At 43.6% G+C, this 20,803-nt stretch overlaps 1 protein-coding gene across 2 annotated transcripts in view; it reads right to left on the bottom strand.

The window, feature by feature from the left end:
* GRIA4 (glutamate receptor, ionotropic, AMPA 4) overlaps positions 1–20,803 on the bottom strand; it is a 329,532-nt gene that overhangs the window by 10,957 nt on the left and 297,772 nt on the right. The window contains exons 14-15 of one of the 2 annotated variants that reach the window (XM_015412885.1): positions 4,164–4,278; positions 1,646–1,780 (exon numbers count right to left, since the gene is read on the bottom strand). In XM_015412885.1, the coding sequence (XP_015268371.1) occupies positions 1,646–1,780; positions 4,164–4,278 (250 nt within the window). Of the gene's footprint in view, positions 1–1,645; positions 1,781–4,163; positions 4,279–7,581; positions 7,697–20,803 lie in introns of both variants that reach the window. The other variant, XM_015412884.1, reaches the window with a different exon arrangement.

Here is a 20,803-nt window from a genome sequence, read left to right as displayed (position 1 = left end):
GAACTGCAGCCCAAGATCTGTGTGGCACCAGGACATTTCACTTTCCCAAAGAAGCCACATCTTGACATTTGAGCCGGCTTCAGCTGGGAGGGCGGGGTAGAAATTTGAGGACTAAATCCTCTGCAACATTGCAAGGGTTCCTGGGACACACGGTCTGACTTGCATGAGGTGGCACCAACGTCTCTAGACGTACTACCATTCAAAGCTACTAGGTAGGTTGCTTGTGCCATTGGGCTAGCCCTGAAGCCCTGATGATGCAGCGGGGGCAGGGGCGACAACAGTTTTTAAGAGGGTTGCAGCTGTTATGGTAGATAGCATTATTGACGGTGATGAGCAAACTCAGTTTTTATGTTTCCCTTCCTGTCTGCAGCCAATTAAGTTTTGCACATTTCCTGGTAGTACTAATAAAGCCAGTAAAACCCATCTACATAGAAGCAATAAGTGGGATGAGTCTGCACTGTGTTCACCACAAGTCCTCTGCTGTACCACCTTCAACATTTTGAGAAAATTACTTGCAGACTGGAGATACTACCTGGGTGCTGTCTTCACGGGTTTCTACAATGGCTCAAAGACATGGTACATGCTTTTTTTGGGGGGGGGGGGACCCGTGCAGCTAATTGCACCACCTGTGGGAACCCCTTTCCTTCCTCTACCGGGACTGGGTTCCTATGTGGGCTGAAAAGGTCACCATTTCCCCCCATGCAGATTGGCAGTTTTGTCCAAATCACTTGCTCACAACTTTAATGCCAGCAGCTCACAAAGGAGAATATTTGCTCACAGGACTCCACAGCTTAAAGGGAACATTGGGACCCATGCAGCTAATTGCATTGCCTGTGGGAACCCCTTTCCTTCCTCTACGGGGACTGGGTTCCTAAGCGGGCTGAAAAGGTCGCCATTTTGTAGGGGGAAAATAAATTGGTAATATGTTGAGATTAGTGAGATAGAATGATTATAAAAGATATTAGTGCATTGGTAAGTGCATTGGTAAGTGACTGGGGGAAAGTGTTGATATCTGTATTCAGAATTCAGAATTAATTAGCTGGATGAATTTTGAAAATTGATCGGTTTGTGAAATGAAATATTGGTATGTCTATTTAAACTTATATATTTATAAATGTATGTTTTAAAAAACCTGCTGTCTTTTTCCTCCAGTGGCTCTATCAGGAAATCTTATTGTCTTATTCTTTCGTTGTTTTTTTTTTAAATCTACAGTTAGACTGTGAAATCTAAAATTTCAAAGAGGTGTAAAGACCCAAGTTAATTTATAACCTCCCCATTGTATAAAAATATACTTTTAAATTTATGCACTATTTTTTTAAAAAAAAATATGACCCCCTGCAATGCAGATGTCTATGAGTAGCATATGAGTAAATATACTAAACATCTGCAGCCAAAATTAACGGAACCAGTTATTTTTTTAGAGGAAGCTCTCTTTAGAAGCAAGCAGTTACCACCACTGGACAGACAGGTCACAACACCGCATGACAAGATGATGCATCACCCACTCACTGTTAGTAGGCCCTAAGTCCTACCCCTAAATTTTAACACTCTCGGTTCCATATACGTTGTAACCTTCTCTATAAGTTGCTAAATTCTGGGTATTCTGCGAGGAAGTTGGGTTAAAAGTCTGTGCACTCTTTGCCACCTTCATTCTCTTCGCTTCGGCCCTGGATTTGTAACAGAACTCTATCAAAGCCACCAGCATAGCCAAGCCCAGGCCTCCAACCAGAATGTAGAAGACTCCGGCAACGTTGCTGAGACTCAGGGCACTCGTCTTGTCCTGGGGGAGACAGAAGGGATGGCGTTAAAATGCAGACGCAGGGCACAGGCGCAAGCAAACAAACACTACAATACGAGAAAGCACAGACATGATGAGTAAACAGTTTTCCTTGAAATAAGTAGAAGCAACAAAAAGACAGCCCCGACAAGCGTCTTTGAGATAATCGGGCCTGTCGGGGTTTACAGAATTGACAGACATATAAACAAAAAACATTTTTTTTTTAAAAAAAGACAAGGTGCCATCCCTTCCTTGCAAAAGATTATGTGTTCTTTACCAATACTTTAGGATGCAATTTGTCCCTTGGTAATGAATAGCTGTTAAACAGGTTGCCACTATTAACTGCGGCATCAATAAAGCTTATCTATTTTGGCTCTCAGGACTGACATTTAACGGTGACCTGAGCGTGGGGGATGTTAGAAGATCCTTAAAGTGCTTCCTGAAAATCAGTTATCTCTGGTGGGGTTCCTTTCATACTACGTGCATTAACTGGACCTGGTTTAGTTAAATAGCAGACTTCCAGAACAATCTTAAGCAGAATTACACCCTGCTAAGTCCGTTGAAGTCAATGGGCTTCGAAGGGTGTCACTCTATTCAGGACTGCCCTGTGGATGGCATTTAAATCACACTGACATCACGTGAAAGCCACTGTGCCTCCTCCAGAATACCTGCAGGGCACAATGAGTCATATCCAATGACTCCTTTCTGTAATACTTCCTTTGCCAGAGAAAAACTTCCTCTGTTGCAGGGAAGGCTTAATGGAAAAGTGTCTCTGGATCTAGCACAGTGTCTTTTTCATAAATGGCAACCATCTCACTTCCTACCACAAAGCAAATCCCCCTGAATTTATACAACTACTTGGGATGTGGGCAGTGAAGTGGGAGATAGACTTGCAGGTTGGGAAAATCGGGAGGAGTGCCTTGTTGCTTAAGTACAAATCCATACAGAAATGTAACAGCACTCTCTGGATTAGGACCACTTGGAACTTCAGGAACTTTAACACACCTAATTTTCCCTGGGTATGCTGTCCTCTTTAAAAAGTACACTCTTTATGTCACTGTGGGTTACTAGGTTAATAATAACATTGACAACAACAACAATCATATCTTACTATTTGATAATCCAAAATAAAGTTAGATAAGTGAATCTTTGTTTTACAAATAAGTATTTTTAATAAGTAGTGATAGTGCCTTTTTGATAGTGAGTGCCTTGTGTTGCAAGACTTTACTGTTTGGGCATCTAGTTGCACATTTGACATTTCAGGATATCAAGAAGATATGTCTAGATTGTGTTTTATCATAATTCCTTGGGCTAAACAAAATGTCAGGATTTGGCATTGTACTGGACATTAAGAAAGCAATGCCATGAGTTATATACATATTTTAAAACAAAAGTTGCCAGTGTTCTTATTCTAAACTGAATTTCACCGGCATGGAGATTACCCAGTATGTTTAGTATAACAGTTTAATTTGAAGAGGTACTATTGAATATTCAGCTAGGCAAGAACCAGATAACCAAGATGATGGAGTTGTCACCATGAAGAAGTGTTTTCTCATGGACTCACTCTGGGGAGGGGAAATGTCATAATTGGCCTTAAAGCCTGTACGATTCATAAAATGTTTTCAAGGTTAAGTTTCTGTGGGGCAGGCCTTCCTTCATTATTAAAAGGGTTAGGGCAATATGGTCATTCAACATGGAAGCACTGCCTACTCTCTTTGAAGGAACTCTTCTTGATGAAGGGACTTTTGACTCTCAGAAGCTGATACCCCCAAAATCTTGTTGGTCTCTAAGGTGTTCCTGGACTAAAATCTAGCTCTTCTACTGCAGACCAAAATGGCTGCCCTCTGAAACTATATTTTTGGCAATTATAAGTGTGTCACGATAGTGTTACCACAGTTAACTAGTGAGAGAGAGAGTCATCCTGGACACAGAGCTGCCTTTAATATATAATACAATAGTTTAGTTGATCTCAGGGCTATTGCTAAGGGCAGTCATCAACACCTTTGACTGTAAGTGGTCCTAATCCAGAAGAAGAGGGCATCTAGAATTATGTACTCAACGGGTGCATCACAGTGGTGGCCCCTCTGTGCTCTCGACACCTTTGCCAAGTATGAACCTGAACACCCTCCACAGACATTCTTAGAGTTCTGTATTTGATTCATTGCGGGGATGAAGCATTAAATTGTGTTATGGATGGGATACATTTTTAGGGATGCTTTTTTTATAACTTCAAACAAATATATTTACTTTTCTGCTTAGGGCTGGGAAGGAAAGCTCAAGTTGTCTACTACAATGACCGTCATTAAACAGCTTATTGATAAGCATCCCTAGGTGACCATTACTCCCTTGTTACCACAATATTAGGTCCCGAACTGCAGCGACTGACCTTACTTCCAGAGTCCTTGGGTCCACATTCACCTTTATCGTACCACCATTTGTTTTTCAGCTTGTCTAAGACGCCTGCCTCACTGAGTTTCAAAACGGCAAGGTTTACAGGAGTTCTTCACGTGGAAAATAACATAAATAACATTATATATGTTATTTTATGTTATTCAAGTCAAACTACATAGAATCGCATTGCAAAGTGACGGAGCGGAGGCCACAGTGGCTGTTATGTCATGTACGGTTGGCCCAGGGTTAGAGACAGACATACAACTGGGACCTGCTCCATCGCTTCAGGTAACGGGCACATACTGCTGGGGAAAGCGTTGAACAAGGCGTGTGCAATTACTGTGAACCCAAAACTATTGGCTTACGTAGGCGTGAACAATGGTTGTGGATGTCTGCTTGGTAAAAAGACAGTCAGACTACAGAAGATAGATGTAAGAAAGCCTTGATTCACACAACACATAAGTAACTTAGGAAATTCACTGCCTCAAAAGGGGAAGAGGCTGTTCTGTGCTGAAGAGCAGAGGCTGGATTGCCATCTGTCTGCACTACCTTTCAATTTCCTACCTTCATCAGGGGTTGGACTAGTTGGCTCCTTCCAGATCTAGGACTATGACTATAGTCTGGCCACTAGCTTCGATGTCCTTAAAAGCTAGGCTACTGCATGGTTTACCAAGGGCTATTAGCCATAATAGCTGCATACGACTTTCATGTCTGGAGGCAGTGTACCTTTGAATGCCAGCTACTAAAGAAAGGTTAATATTGTCTCGATGTCCTACTTGGGGTCTTCCCAGAGGCATTAGGTTGGCCACAGTGCCCGGACGAGATGGGCCTTTGGTCGGAATTACCAAAGCTCTGCTTATTTTCTCCACTTTGATGAACAAGCAAGGAGGCATCAGATCCCCCATTCTTGTTCTCACAGTAAGGCTGCAATAAAACTGTGCATCAGCCTCAAACAGCTTTGGCTGCAAAACTACCCATGCTTTCTCACAAGAAAATGTCAGGGAATTTGGCAATGTCTACATGCTTAGAGCATGACAGTATGGCTATGCCTCCATGTTTTTAAAATAATAATTTTATTATTTAAAATAAATAAATAAATGTTATTTAAAATAATTATTTTATTTTCGGCCAATCCCTGAGTACACAAGGCTCTGGGCAATTTACAACAGGTTTAAAACAATATCAAATTGCATATTAAAATCAACAGTTAGTCCTAATTTAATAGTCTTCAGATGGCGCCCATAATTCTGCATTTTTTAGCAGCCATGGTACATATAACTTTTAGCTATGTCTAAGTTACACTTTAAATACAATGGGCTGGATCCTAACCTTGGTGGTAGAAGGTTTTTTCCCCTCCCGACAGCAAAAAGAGGATGTGTGTTGTGTCCAAACCCTCAGTTTGCCCCCACCCTGCTGTTCTCAGGGTCCAGTGCCACCAAGAGGGCACAATTTTGGCAGTCACTCAGTACAGGGTGCAGTGGGAGAAAGGAGACTGGGAAAGTCTGCTTGTACAAGCATTGCTCCCTTCATGATGGACAGGATCCACTTGAGTATCCCGAGCCTATCAGTCTACCCCATCCTCAGCCGTGAAGCTCACCGGAAGACCTTCAGCCCGATGCTGTCACTGTCTCTCAGGCTGACCTACCTCACCGGGGTTGTTGTGGAGGGAAGAACAGTGGCATAAAAATGTACTGGATAGATAAAAAATTATGACACAGCAAAGGTAACACCTAAGGCAAAAGCTTGGCTCAGATCTTCTGTTAGGGAGGCCAAAGGGTGAGGTCTAACACCACACTGGCAACACTTTAACTTGAGCAAACAGCAAGTCCCATCGCTACAGCTACCACTCCTTGTATGCAATGCTGTTGTCGCTGGGATGATAGGTGGAAGAGTTGGTTGGTGCTTTCCAAGGGGTCGGATTTGGCCCTGAAGGCTTGTGTTGCTGATTCTAAGTTCAAATGGTTTTGTCTTAAATTAAAAAAAAATGCTTTATAACAGCATGCAAATTTTAAAGAGTAGGAAAGTGGGTTTATTATTATGGCTATTCTCTCCACACACACACACACACATTCCTGGGAATTGTAAATTTGTAAGGACAGGGGCTTCAGCTCTGGCATAAGTTATTTCTTCAACACTTTAGACACTTCAGTTTGTTTAAGAGGCCTTGTTCACGTTTGGTTTTAATGGAATTTTTTACTACTTGTTATGCATTAAAGCTTTGTTAGTTTAACATATGTTTATTTTTATTTATTTATTTTATTGGATTTATATCCTGCCCTCCCTGCATAGCAGGCTCAAGGTGGGTTCCATCAGACATAATAAACAATATACAGCAAACAAGAAAATCACAACAGCTAAAACACCAATAAAATACAACAACATTCATCCAGTCCAAATTATAGTTAAAGCCTCACAGATGCCATCGCTTTTAAGTTTTGGTTCTTGGATGGTAATACAGTTCTGACCCACTGAGGGGAGGCCCAGTACAGAGGGAGGGATGTCCACCTGTAAAAGGTCCTGCAGGGCCCTGATCTCATATGGGAGCTCGTTCCACCGGGTAGGGGCCAGGGCTGAAAAGGCCCTGGCCCTGGTCGAGGCGAGACGGATGTCCCTGGGGCCGGGGACCCCCAGAAGATGTTGGTTGGCAGATTGTAAAGCCCTTTGTGGCTCATGTAACCCATTAATATTTATTCTGTTAGTAGGCCTTTTGCCAACCTTCTTAGTTACCTGGTTTTTCTGGGCTGAAGTTGTTTTTCTTCCCCTTTCTGTTTTGGTTGTACATCATTCCTCCTTTATTTTGTCCTTACAACCACCCTGTAAGATAGGCTAGGCTGAGAGAGAAATTGATTGTGTAGTACGCTTTCACACACACTGAATAACGCACTTTCAATCCACTTTCAATGCACTTTGCTACTGGATTTTACTGTGTGAAATGGCAAAATCCACTCGCAAACAGTCACTGAAGTGGATTGAAACTGCATCATTTAGCATGTGTGGAAGCTGGTCCCGAGTCATCCAGTAAATTCCACGACAAATCTTCCAGATTCTGAACCCGACTCGCTAACCTCTGCAGCAAACTAGTCTTCTGCTCCTATTGCCTTTGGAGTGAAATCTTTGTTCTGGAAGAAGATTTTTTTAAAAAAAGGAAAAGCGAGTTTTTGAAGACATACGAGAAGAATAAGACAAGAAACCCACAATTTGGACTCCCGTGCTAATCAGTCCGGCTTGACGGACTCCTGAGAATGCAAATATTTTTGCTTTGACAGTAATTGCATACATTTGGACTTTGCTTTTTGCACTTATCAGAAGTGCCACGAGACATGATCGGGGGGGGGGGGGGGAGAAAAAGTCCCAGCAGATGTGCCAATTACTCAACATACTGTTTACCCGCTTGTGGTGACATTGAGGCTAACCTTGGAGTCACCTCCCCCGCTGCCACATTCTCCTTTGTCGTACCACCATTTGTTTTTCAATTTGTCCAAGAGGCCTTGTTCATTCAGTTTTAAAACTGCGAGGTTAACAGCATTTCTTGAAACGATAAAACATATCTTGTAAGAAACTGCACAGCTGTTAAGATGTTAGAAGGAATGAGGACTTTAAAAAAAAAAACTTGTTTTATCCATACACTAAATAAACCTCTCATTTGCATATAGCAACATCCCCGTGAATAGGAGGAAATGTGCTTGCTTTCAGATTTGGGGGAAAAATTGCTCTCCCAGTTTAGGAATGACATCTTTATGGCTTAGCTCTTAAATAAGAATAATACAATCTTGGTAAGCCAATTCAAAACAGCGCCCTCCTCCAATCACATATTTACAATATGATGATAAAGTGCAGCTCATGTATCTAACTTAAATGGCTTGTGACTTTCCCATAAGTTTAGAGCAGGCGTTACAAAAAGAAAGGCCGTAGATTCAATTTCCTTAGCAGCCAAGAGATGTTATTGTTCACTGCACAAAATTAGAGTTTTAAATTTCAGTTCCCTCAAGCTGGAACACACATAAGAACATAAGAACATAAGAGACGCCAATGTTGGATCAGGCCAAAGGCCCATCCAGTCCAACACTCTGTATCACACAGTGGCCAGAAATACGAGGTGCCATCAGGAGGTCCACCAGTGGGGCCAGGACATTAGAAGCCCTACCACTGTTGACCCCCCCCCCCAAGCACCAAGATGACAGAGCATCACTTGCCCCAGAGACCCTATCTATACCTTGTGGCTAATAGCCACTGTTGGACCTCTGCTCCATATGCTTATCTAATTCCCTTTTGAAGCCGTCCATGCTTGTAGCTGCCACCACTTCCTGTGGCAGTGAATTTCATGTGTTAATCACTCTTTGGGTGAAGAAGTACTTCCTTTTATCCGTTCTAACCCGACCGCTCAGCAATTTCATTCACAGTTCTAGTACCTACATAAAGGCGTAGCAGTAAGGTGTCAATTAAACAGGTATACACCAAGCAAAATTGTAGACTCTACACCTGTCCCCACACATTCATAGCTGTCCATAATACAAACATATGGACATGATCCAGCTAAAATTGCAATGTGATCTTAAGAATATAAGAGGAGCCCTGCTGGATCAAACCAGTGGTCTACCTAGTCTAGCATCCTATCTCACACAGTGGCCAGTTACTCTGGAGGGCATAGAGGCAGAGGCCTTCCTCTGATGTTGCCTCTTGGCACTAGTATTCAGAGGTCTACCGCCTCTGAAAGTGGAATCCTGGCAATGGGCTTAAAAGGAAGTAACTTGCTTTGGGACTGCACTGTTAAATGCTTTTTGTCTCATTTAAACCTGCTCAATGGGGCAAACTTGCTTAATTTTAGATGGATCATGTCCATATGATCTAGGCTAAATAGCGGCATAATGTAATGTGCCACAGGCAATCACATCAGACAAAACTCATCCCTGATCTACTGCATGGAATTTAGGAACCTGGCAATGCCCCCTTATTTCCACTCAGTAGTGCCTCCTCTGTGTTACCCATCTCTGATATTCAGAGGGAGACTGTTTTTGAACCTGGAGGTTCCACTAAGACCTCATTGCCATTCATGCAGGGGGGGGGGAGAGGTGCATAAAAATCACACACTTGTGGAATCTGAATATATCCTGTGATGGGAGGGTGGAAGCCTCTCACCTTCAGCAACCAGGGAGAGGGGAGATCAACTGTGGAGAGGTGGATGGAGAGAGTGTGAATCCCTGTAATGGGGGAGCGGCCAACAATACAGTAAGTTGACACCTTGTATCCTTTTGGAACCATATTGCTGTACTAGATTGGCTCTCTGATCTAACTCCAACAATGCTCCTCTTCTAGGCTAAATAGCGGCATAATGTAATGTGCCACAGGCAATCACATCAGACAAAACTCATCCCTGATCTACTGCATGGAATTTAGGAACCTGGCAATGCCCCCTTATTTCCACTCAGTAGTGCCTCCTCTGTGTTACCCATCTCTGATATTCAGAGGGAGACTGTTTTTGAACCTGGAGGTTCCACTAAGCCCTCATGGCCATTCATGCAGGGGGGGGGAGAGGTGCATAAAAATCACACACTTGTGGAATCTGAATATATCCAGTGATGGGAGGGTGGAAGCCTCTCACCCTCAGCAACCAGGGAGAGGGGAGATGAACTGTGGAGAGGTGGATGGAGAGAATGTGAATCCCTGTAATGGGGGAGGGGCCAACAATACAGTAAGTTGACACCTTGATATCCTGTCTGTATCCTTTTGGAACCATATTGCTGTACTAGATTGGCTCTCAACTCCAACAATGCTCCTCTTCAGAGGTCAATTCGGGTGGGATCGCAGTTTCCCCGGGTGAGGTGCGGGGGGTCGGGGAACATGTTGAAGCCCCGCCCCCTGCTTCCGGCCGCCCTGCTTCCGGCCCTCATTTAGCCAGGAGGAGGCAGGAGAAGAGGGAGGGTAAGTTGCTTCCTCCCCACCTCTCCCCACCCCTGCCTGCCTGGGGCCAGGGAGGGCCTTGGTGGGGCTTCCTCACACTCCCGCCGGCCTTGCAGGTCCACCGCCAGGCCCCTGATGTCAGGGGGTGTGGCATATGCTAATGAGTTATGCTAATGAGTTCCCCTAGCTTTTTTTCTACGAAACGACCCCTGCTCCTCTTACCTTCTTTTGAAGTGTCTTCCATACAAGGAAGGCACCTTTGTGGCTCATCTCCTTTGACACATCTTACTTTGTCCCCCTTTTTTTTCCTTTGTGCCTTTCATGCACACTCTCGGTGGGTCCTCTGCAGATCTTTGCCAACTAATTACTGAGTTTTGGAAACTATCTCTAAGTGAAATTGACCCGAGCCTAATTTTCAAGGCTGTTGCTGAACCAGAGATATTTAGTAAGGATTTCTAATTGAGCAGTCGGGTGCCAGTTCTTCTGTTTTCCAGCAACAATCCCAAACCATCCCTTGAATATTTCCAGGGAAGGCTGTAGCACTATTCTGGGAAATTGCGAACTGAGGATTTCGGCATCTTTCTTGCAATTGCATATCAAGCTCGAAGAGAATCATACCCTGTCCATCTGTGTTATTCCCCTTAATGAGGGCCAGATGCATGGCAAACACAGCCCAGTTGGCATAGTGGCTAGAAGGCCTTATGCCACAGTGAGATCTCTATAACAAAAGCCCGTCCCCAAGACTTCTTAACATAGATTGCAAAGTCCTTGGGGTAGGAAGAGCTTAAGTGACTCTGTACAGTGCTATTTGCATAGATACTGTAATGTTAAAATAATCGATAATGATCAGTAGTAATCACGGGATGACTAATAAAGAGAAGTTCTGTAGAAAGAATGTAGCTTAAGGTTTGCTTTGGATTCATGGTTTCAAAATTTCCATTGCATCCAGGAAGACTGAAAATATACTCAATTTTTAAAATGAAGGCAGTTATTTTCATGCAGAACATTGTGTTTCTGGGTTAACTCAGTGTCTGCTCTGGAGGGCACTTTTTACTCTTTCTCCAGTTTTTAAAGTTATGGCAGTCGCTTGATTAAGTGCCCATACATAGGTTTTCACTAAGGGCTAGAGGAGAATTGCCACAGGAATGTCACCAAAAACAGCTTCTCATGACAGTACTCCCTGTCTCATTCTTGTTTGTCTTTAAGGTGCTACTGGACTTCAGTTTTAGCTTGCAAATGTTGCAGGAGGCAGCATGATTTAGGGGTCAGAGAACTGGGCTAGCGCTGGGGAGACCCAGGTTCAAATCCCCGCTGAGGGCAAAAACAGATGAGACAAAGATCATAAAAATCTGTCCCTTTACAAAACATAAATGGCAAGCCTGTGCAGCCTCTGTTTGTACTGGGGCCATGCAGAGAAGGGAGAGCGTTTTAGTTTTTCATCCCTCACTAATTTTTGATATTCAGAACTGGGCTGCCTGCTTTGGTATTAGCATGTTAAAGGGAAAAGGGTGTGCTTTTAAAGAAAATGTTGGTTTTCCTTTAAAATGGTAATAGCAGAGTGAGGGAGCCTCAGTTCTGAGTACAAAAAGAAAGAAAAAAACAAGTTGAGATTGAAGGCTAAATCCCTTCTTTCTCTGCATGGCCCTGAGGTAAACCGAGGCTGCACAAGCTAGTACTTTAAATTTTAAATATGGACAGAGATCGGTGTGATTTTCAGCACGTAAAAAACAAAAACTCAGCCAGGAGTCTCACTGGATAACTTTTGGCCAGTCACTCCCTCCCAACTGGGGTGTGCAAAAAAAAAGAAGTATTTTTCAGGTTTGGGTTTATTGAACCTGAAAAATATTGGTACTCATACTGATATTTGGATTTGGGAAGTATTCGGGAAAGCTGAATGTTTTGGCTTAAAATGGCTGGCAGTAGCAGCCATTTCTCCTGCTTCGAAGTAGGGAAGCGAAAGGGAGTGTTGAAATGGCTTGCAGCCATTTAGACTGAACAGCTGATGGGCTGATCCACAAGCCATTTCAGACCTCCCTTCCTCCCCTCTGGTTCCAAGCAGAGGGACAGGAAAGGAAGGTCTGAAATGGCTTTCAGCCATTCAGACCGAACAGCACAGTGGGTCAAACCATCAGCTGTTCAATTTAAATGGTCACAAGCCATTTCAGATCTCCCTTTCCCTTTCCTCCATTTGGAAACAGAGGGGGGGGGGAGGGAAGGTCTAATATGGCTTATGACCATTTAAATCGAATAGTGCAGTGAGTCAGTCCATCAGCCATTTGATTTAAATGGCCACAAGCCATTTTAGACCTCCCTCCCCCCCCCGCATTTCCAAATGGAGGGGAGGATTCACTTTTTATTGGACCACAACCAACATTTTTAACCTCCTCCTGTACCCTTTGCACCCTAATAGTACATCTGACAAAACTATGCACATGCACTAGTTTCTTTCCTTGTGCAAATCAGGCCACATCGCTGTCCTGGACACCATACTGGATCAGAATGTCTTTAAGTACTGATTTCAAAACTAACCTGGTCTAACCACAGAACAAAATGCAGTTCTACCATTTGTTCTAATGATTCTAAGTGCCCACAAATCTCTAAAGGTTTCTTTCTAAAAGCCTGGAAGACACCCCCTAACATGATTCAGCTAACCTCGCTACCTGGATCCACACCACCATAAGATCGAGAAAAAACAATTGAAATGTACTCTACATAGATCTGCCCTTGAAGTCAGCCCGGAAGCTCCAGTTGGTACATATCGCTGCAGCTCAGTTATTGGAGCCTACATCACACCCATTCTGCAGTCACTCTACTGGCTGCTCATCAGCTTCCAATCCAAGATACCAGCTATCTCAAACAAAGCAGGTGCTACCCTGCAAATAGGCAAGATCAACAACTGCCTGTATGCCTTTTCAGTTGTGGCCCTCTCCCATCTTGTGGCATGGCCTATCTGAGGAGGTCAAGAAGGTTCCTATGCTTCTGTCATTCCACAAACTGTAAAACACAGTAGAAAAGAGCAAGAGTCCAGTAACACCTTAAAGACTAACAACATTTGTGGCAGGGTAGGAGCTTTCAGAAGTCACTGCTGACTTCTTCAAACCAGGTATCTGAAGAAGTGAGCGGTGACTCACAAAAGCTCATACCCCGCCACAAATGCTGTTAGTCTTTAAGGTGCTATTGGACTTTTGCTCTTTTCCTTTTTTTTAGGGTGTTTATTTTTGCATTTGCGTGTGTGCGTGTCTGTGTACCCATGCCTGGAAGTCATGGCGACCTCTGGCAACTCCTACAGGGGCATGGAGGACTTTCAGAGAAGTGGCTTGCTAGCCTGCCTCTGGCCTCTTTGCCCTGGTCTTCTCTGGAAGTCTCCCATCCAAATACTTGCCAGGGTTGGCCCTACTTAGCTTCTGAGATCTGACAAGATCAAACTTGCCTGGACTAACCAGGTCAAGGCGACTCTTGCTCTTTTCTACTGCTACAGACAGACTAACATGGCTACCTATCTTGTGTAAAACACAGTCGTTCAAGAGGTAATAGGGCTATACTGATATATGGAGATAATAGAGCTATATTATAATGAAACAATTTGGGAAGGCACTTTATAATGGGAACGAGACTGTGGCCTTTACCACTGTGTATAGTATTGTATAGAAATATTGTTTTCTAAAGTCTCATGCCTTCTTCCTTTGATGACATTCTGTGTGTCATTTTCCTGTTGCAGGCCAGATGGCCTAGTGTGATTTTTTGTCACTTGACGAGATGGCTGAGCCACCAAATAGCCATGCCATATAATCATGCCAGATACCCACATTCCTTAACACTTCCCTGCTGAGGGCCAGACTTGAAGGCTCCTCTTGTATGGCCTACATGGGCCATGTCATGTACGCAATGGAGAAAGCTGGAAGTTGGATCACCTGACTGCAGGCAGGACCTCTAACTTCTTAGCAAATTCCCACACACTTTATGTTGGCAGCTATGGCAACCAGAAATTGGGCACACACCCCTGCCGCTTGTGATTGGCTGATGGCCACAGCTGATGGTGACTGGCATGGGGGTATAACTCCATGGGTCTTTAGGGAAGAGCTCTCTTGCTCCTGGGATCCTGACTTTTGAAACAAAGAGCTTCTTTGTGAACTGATTGCCGGTTGCCAACCTTCTGTTACTGTGGATCTGTATCTCTGAGCAGTCCTGGACTATATACCTGCACAAGATGGAATATCTCTTCAAAATCCCTTGGTGCCAACCTGTACTGTTACGCACTGGACAATCTTGGACTACCTGATGCTATACTTAACTTGGTTATTTTTGTATCCTCTATTAGTCTCTTGTTATGCTTTGCACTGAATAAAGATCATTCATATTTGTAATTGTCTCTGATCCGGTAATTGAGCTCCAGCACTAAATCTCGTGTCTAAGCGCTGACCACAGAGCTACCACTGTGAGAGTACCTGTGTGCACCTCTGAGTTAGAGTTGCTGATGTGTTAAGTCCCAGATGCCAGCTGAGAGATTGAATCTCTGTTCTTAGGCTCGGTGGGGACCCCTTGGAAGAGATTCTGGTGGCAAACTGTTGTGAATTCTAGAGAGAGTACGGACTGTCTCGGGGATTTTGTTTCAGGTGCTGAAATATAGGGTTCCCTCTCACCCCTGGACTGGGCTGAGTGGGTTTAATCCTGTACAAGTATGAATTATCTGTTTGCTCTATGCTTTATCCTGCTCTCACTGCATTGATTTCTTCTTATATAGTATTACTTAATGCTTTGTTTAACATATATTTTGTAATACTTATTCTTTGGTTCGGATTTATATAATTCTATTCCTATTACATTGCTCATTAGAAGTGATTGCATTGACCTACACTGTGTAATTTGCCTTGAGCCTCCGTGAGAAAGAAAGGCTACAAACAAATGAATGAATAAATATGTCTTCTGACCACTTGGGATCAATTCAGGTGGGTAGCCATGTTGGTCTGAAGCAGCTGAACAAAGTTTGAGTCCAGTGGCACCTTTAAGACTAACAATGTTTCATTCTTGGTATGAGCTCTTCTGTGCATGCACACAAAAGCTTATCCCCTGAATAAAACTTTGATGGTTGTAGTGTGCCACTGGACTCAGACTTTATATGGGATCAAATTGGTTATCTCTTAACTCAGAAGCTTTGCTTAACAGCTGATCCCCCATCCACCTTAAAAAATAATTTAAAAAAATAATCAGCCTACGAGGAAAAACTACTCACCCTGCCCAAAATTTACCCTTAAAAATCAGGAAAGGAAAAACACGGTTCCACTTACTTTTTTGAGGAAGCTACAACAGCTGATGACCGTCCTAAAACAGTAATTAAAAAAACCCCATAAAGCCTATTCATGAGAGGGTTATTTAGTAGGATCATTAGCCATATCCATAGACAACTTCACAGCACAACAAGAAAAAAAATGGACATAAAAAAAGAATGGAGAACTAAATGAGGATTTATAAGCGTCTCTCATTTCCTGAAATTAAGTCTAAATTAGTTACCAATCTACCACATTGCATTCATTGTTACATCTAGCAGGCCATGTAAAAAACACTTTTGTTTTACACTGCTTTTATGATTAAGGTGTGAGCCAGTTCGTCAAGCTGCTTTCCGCTTTGCAGAGAAATGAAACATGGTTGTTCTGGACAAGATTCTAATGTTTGCCAGGCATATTTTAAAAAGAATTATTTTGCAAAGATTCTTTCAAGCAGAACTCTCTTGACAATGATCAGACATAAGTAAATCTGTTTCACTTGAAGATATGCCTCCATCCTGGTCATACAGAATTCTGTCATGGAAGATGGTAAAATTCAGAGAGTTAAAGGTTTGCTATTTAATTCTACAGGGCATGCTTTCCAACATACTGCAAGGAGAGGGGGGGGGCAGTTTTAGTCAATTTTGAGCACAGTTTTTAGATTCAGGAATTCCAGCACCCCAAAATTATGCCCCGTAGAAAAAAAAATCTGTCCTGAAATTAAAAAGGAAATTCCTTTAACTTTTTTTACAGAGAAAAAAGAAAGGAAGGTTTGACTTACCAAGATGGCCGGCAGTGGTTCACGGGTGGCTCTCCAGGGCTGCATCACAGCCACCTCCTAGCTTTTCTTTCTGTCAGCAGCAGTTAGTGGAGTCTGCCCAGATCCCAACAGCTGAAGAATGGCAGCCAGCAGCCCATGGGCCAGCCTGGAAGTTGTTCTCCAGCTGCCAGGGCCCAGGTGGGCTCCACTGACTGCTGCCGATCATTGACTGGCTGCAGTGTGGCCCCAGGGAGCTGCTGGTGGGCTGATGCCAGCCGGCCCAATATGTCACGCCTTCCTCTCCAACTTTTCTTTTAAAAAATGTTAGAGGGTCATTGGGGTCAGGAAGAAACCTGGCCAACTTTTTCCCTCCCTGAACCCCAGAACATTCCTGAGATCCTGGGAGAACTTTTAGTTATTTGCAGAGTTCCAGGAGTTTTTTTTTTTTTTTTTTTAAATATAATATATAGGGAACCAAGCTGAAATAGGTATATTTTTGGCTCAGGTTCATTCAGATGCACACCCCTAGTTAAAAATGAAAACCTGGCATTTAAAAAGATTATTATAAATATACAGAAATTTAGAAACCATTATATACTGCACAACCTACTTACTGGGCTGTGAAATTCTTACCCCATCTTCAAATGGAACCCCACAGATCAATTCTTTTAATGCCAATGGAAAACTCCATGGGGCTGTGTTGTGCATGTGGGAGTTCCTTTGAAGCAGGGGCTCTGTTGTTCACTTCTGTGTTGAGAAACTCCCACATGTGTGTTCTCATCGGGCATGTAGAGCTTCCCTGACACTGAAATGAATGTGGAAGCTTCTTCCCATATGTAATTTCTTGGGTACCTTGGAGCCTGAGCATGTGTACCAGAGCTGGTTGACTGACGATATACCAAAGCCATTTTCAGATGGTCGAAACGAGTATGAATGCACAAAAGGGATGAGGAAGTGGGGTCATAGTGGACTGGTCTGCCCCTGACCTAAGTATATTCATTGGAGTGAGTGTATACAGTTGACATGCCTACGGACCTACACACATATGGTTTATTCCACAAAATAAGAACCCCCCTTTTTCAGAGTTCCTGATCATTCGTAGAGCTCCATACTCAGGAACCTTATATGAAGATATTCCAATGAACACGATCAGAGATGGAGCTTGTAAGGAGCCCATTCCCTCCCTCATCACAGAGGCTTAAAACGTTGGAAAAGGGCTTAATTAATGGAACTTCCTTTTTGGTGCAACAGTCAGACTGGGATTACAGTAGACTCGAAGTGCAATCCTAAACCCTACTATCCAAGGCTGAATTTACACATTAATATTTTGTCACACTAGCTCACTCTACTTTGGACTCCATGAAAGTACAACAGAACTGGGATTTTTTCAAAACAGAAGAACTAGATTTGTGTGTGTGTGTGTGATATTGGAGCTTTTGTACCATACCATTTAGTAGGATGTGAGTACTTTCCCATTTTTGGATTTTCCCGTCAGTGGCACAATATTATTATCCTTTGGCTTCTGGATACAATTCATATATTTTCCCATTTTCCTTGGTATTACTGTTGTTGCTCCCACTCTTTCTAGGTTTTCTTTAAAAATATTTTCTACTTCCTATGTTGGAAGCAGGCATAGTGAGAAGGTCACAGCTAAGTGGCAGAGCCTCTACTTGGCACACAGAAGGTCCCCGGTTCCACCTTAGGGTTGCCAAGTGTACTTACCCTTGCAGGCGGGGGAGCCTTGCCGGGCTCCGGGAGCTCTTCCAGGATGTATGTGCGCGCCACCAGCATGTCACAGGAAGTGACGTGCTACGTTGTTCACGTTGGGGGCATGGCCCAGATCGTCGGGGGGATAGTTTCCCCCCCCCCGACGATCTGGGCCACGCCCCCAATGTGAGCGACGTGGGTGCGTCATCTCTGGTGATGCAGCTTTGGGGGGCGTAGTTCCCCCCGGGGCCCGATTCCGCCCCCCGCCCTCATTTGGCAGTCCTATTCCACCTCCAGTATTTCCAGTTTTTTTTTTTTTAATCAGGTTGTTGATGATGGCAGGACCTCTGCTGGAGACTCTGGAGTCCCTCTGCCAGTCTGGGCAGACAGGACCTTGTCTTTGATGGACCAATGATCTGATCCAGAATAAGGAAGCTTCATGTGTTGCTATGTAAAACAGGCCCAGGTGTATTTATTTATTCTAAAGTATTTAGAAGGTCACTTTACTCCTTGCAAAATAGGAGCCCAAAGCAGGCAACAACAATAGATGAAGACCACATGTCTAAGGCCAATGCCAAATGCCCGGCACGCGACGTGAAGAAAGACCCTTCTCTGCTTGACATCCCAGCGAGTTGCTGCCAATACGAGTAGACCGTGCAAAACTAAATGAGCCAATGTTTTTACTCTGTTTAAGGCAGCTTCGTATCTTCGAACTACAACACTCATCTTACCTCCTTCTGTCCTTCCTCTCTAAATGGTGCCATGTTTCATGATATTTCTGGATGAGAGGAAGAGAGAAAACCTTCTGGTGTTGAAGGCTTTCTAAAATTTCAAAATAAGAACCATTATGTTTCATAGGATTGTAATGCTAAGCTCTTCAGTACATGAATCTTCTGCTTTCAGTACTATTAAAATAAGGTGTAGGAATCATGTTAGATATAATTACTAAAAAAAAATCTTGGAAACACTACAGGAATGAAACAGGATGCACCAAATTATTGTTATTCAGTGAGGGCTGATTCATCCATGATCTTTAGATATACACACTGAAACCTTAATGTATGAATTAGAGAAACACTTTTAGAAACACACTGATATGTGTACAAGGTACAATCAAGGTACAAGGTGAGGAGTCTCGGAGTGCTCCTGGATGCTTCCTTAACAATGGAGGTCCAGGTAGCAGCCACTGCCAAGTCAGCCTTTTATCACCAGTTGGTTCCCTTCCTTGAGCATAACGACTTGGCAACGATGATGGTCAACCTCAAGATTAGACTACTGTAATGCTCTCTACATGGGGCTGCCCTTGTTACAGATCCAGAAGCTACAGTTAGTGCAAAATGCGGTGGCTAGGCTTTTGATGGGTCTCCCTATGCGGGATCACATCCAGCCTGTGCTGAAAGCATTGCACTGGCTACCAATAGCATACCGAATCCGCTTCAAGGTGCTGGTTCTTACCTTTAAAGCCCTTAATGGTCAGGGGCCAACATACCTGAGGGACCACATTTCCCCACACGTTCCCCAGAGAGCACTGCGGTCAGGGTCCCAACATCGATTGACCCTCCTGGGACCTAAAGATGCCAGGCTGGCTATAACTAGGGCCAGGGCCTTTTCGGTGGTGGCTCCATACTGGTGGAATGAGCTCCCGGAAGAGATCAGGGCCCTGCAGGACCTTATGCAGTTCTGCAGGTCCTGCAAGATGGAGAGATCAGGGCCCTGCAGGACCTTATGCAGTTCTGCAGGTCCTGCAATATGGAGCTCTTCCACCAGGCCTTCAACTGGGAGCTGCCGCCCTCCCAATAATTAATTGTGAGCCCTGCCCTTCGGAGTCATCATCAACAGCCTGAGCCAGCCACAGAAGAAGAAATAGAACAAGGAGCGGATCAATATGGCAGGACATCAACTGCCACCATTGTTGCCAGATATCATTAGTATTAGTTTGCCAGACCAATTGCACCAGCACTGTACATAATCTGGATTGTTTTAGAAGGTTTTATGATTGTTTTAATGGTTATTTATGTGTTTTAATCCTTGTAAGCCGCCCTGAGCCTGCTCTGGCAGGGAGGGCGGAGTATAAATTTGATAAATAAATAAATAAATCATTGGGCAGCCAAGATTTGGTGAAGTGTACCTTCAGTCACAAGCGTACCTTTAGTCACAAATATAATGTTGCTGTTACATAATGTGAAGAAAGTTCCTGATATAATTTTTATATACAGTTATTTAAAAACAATTTACAAATGATTGACCCAGATAGGCTGTGTAACTATTTCACTAGAATTGCTGGTGGGAGAAGCAAATATTTGGAGCACCATCAAAAGATAGAACCATGTCTGGGTGTGGGTGTGAATCCTACTCAGTGTGTGTGTGTGTGTGTGTGTGTGTGTGAGAGAGAGAGAGAGAGAGAGAGAGAGAGTTACACTGCTGCATAATTTAAAATGAAATAAGACAGGAAAGGGAACAACATGAGAGACAGATCAAGATGGGTAGCTGCATTAGTCTGTCTGTAGCAGTAGAAAAGAGCAAGAGTCCAGTAGCACCTTAAACACTAACAAAATATGTGGCAGGGGATGAGCTTTCGTGAGTCACTGCTCACTTCTTCTGACGGACTCCCATTCTAGCTGTATCTAAAGTGAGGAGTGACTCACGAAAGCTCCTGCTCTGCCACATATTTTTAGTCTCTAAGGTGCTGCTGGACTCTTGCTCTTTTCTACAGTGTGAGAGATGAAAAAGTAATGGGTCTGGATCTAACCATCTTTCCTAATGGTGAAAAAGGGAGGTCACCTTTGACTGCAAAAACAGTCTGATCTTTAAAGGAACCAAAGGTTATTAAAAGCCAGAGCCTGTCACCCATGACTTAATAACCAGGGATGCTCAATCACCTGCCACTTCATTTCACAATCTATCTACAAATTGCAATCAGGGCTGAGCCAGTTTGGTGTAGTGGTTAAGTGCGTGGACTCTAATCCGGGAGAACCGGGTTTGATTCCCCACTCCTCCACTTACACCTGG

Source organism: Gekko japonicus, unplaced genomic scaffold (assembly GCF_001447785.1).
Source record: "Gekko japonicus isolate JY-2015 unplaced genomic scaffold, Gekko_japonicus_V1.1 scaffold1448, whole genome shotgun sequence".
Taxonomy (NCBI): Eukaryota; Metazoa; Chordata; class Lepidosauria; order Squamata; family Gekkonidae; genus Gekko; species Gekko japonicus.
The sequence above is the reverse complement of the archived record's forward strand: the minus strand, read 5'-3'. Positions and strand labels throughout refer to the sequence as shown.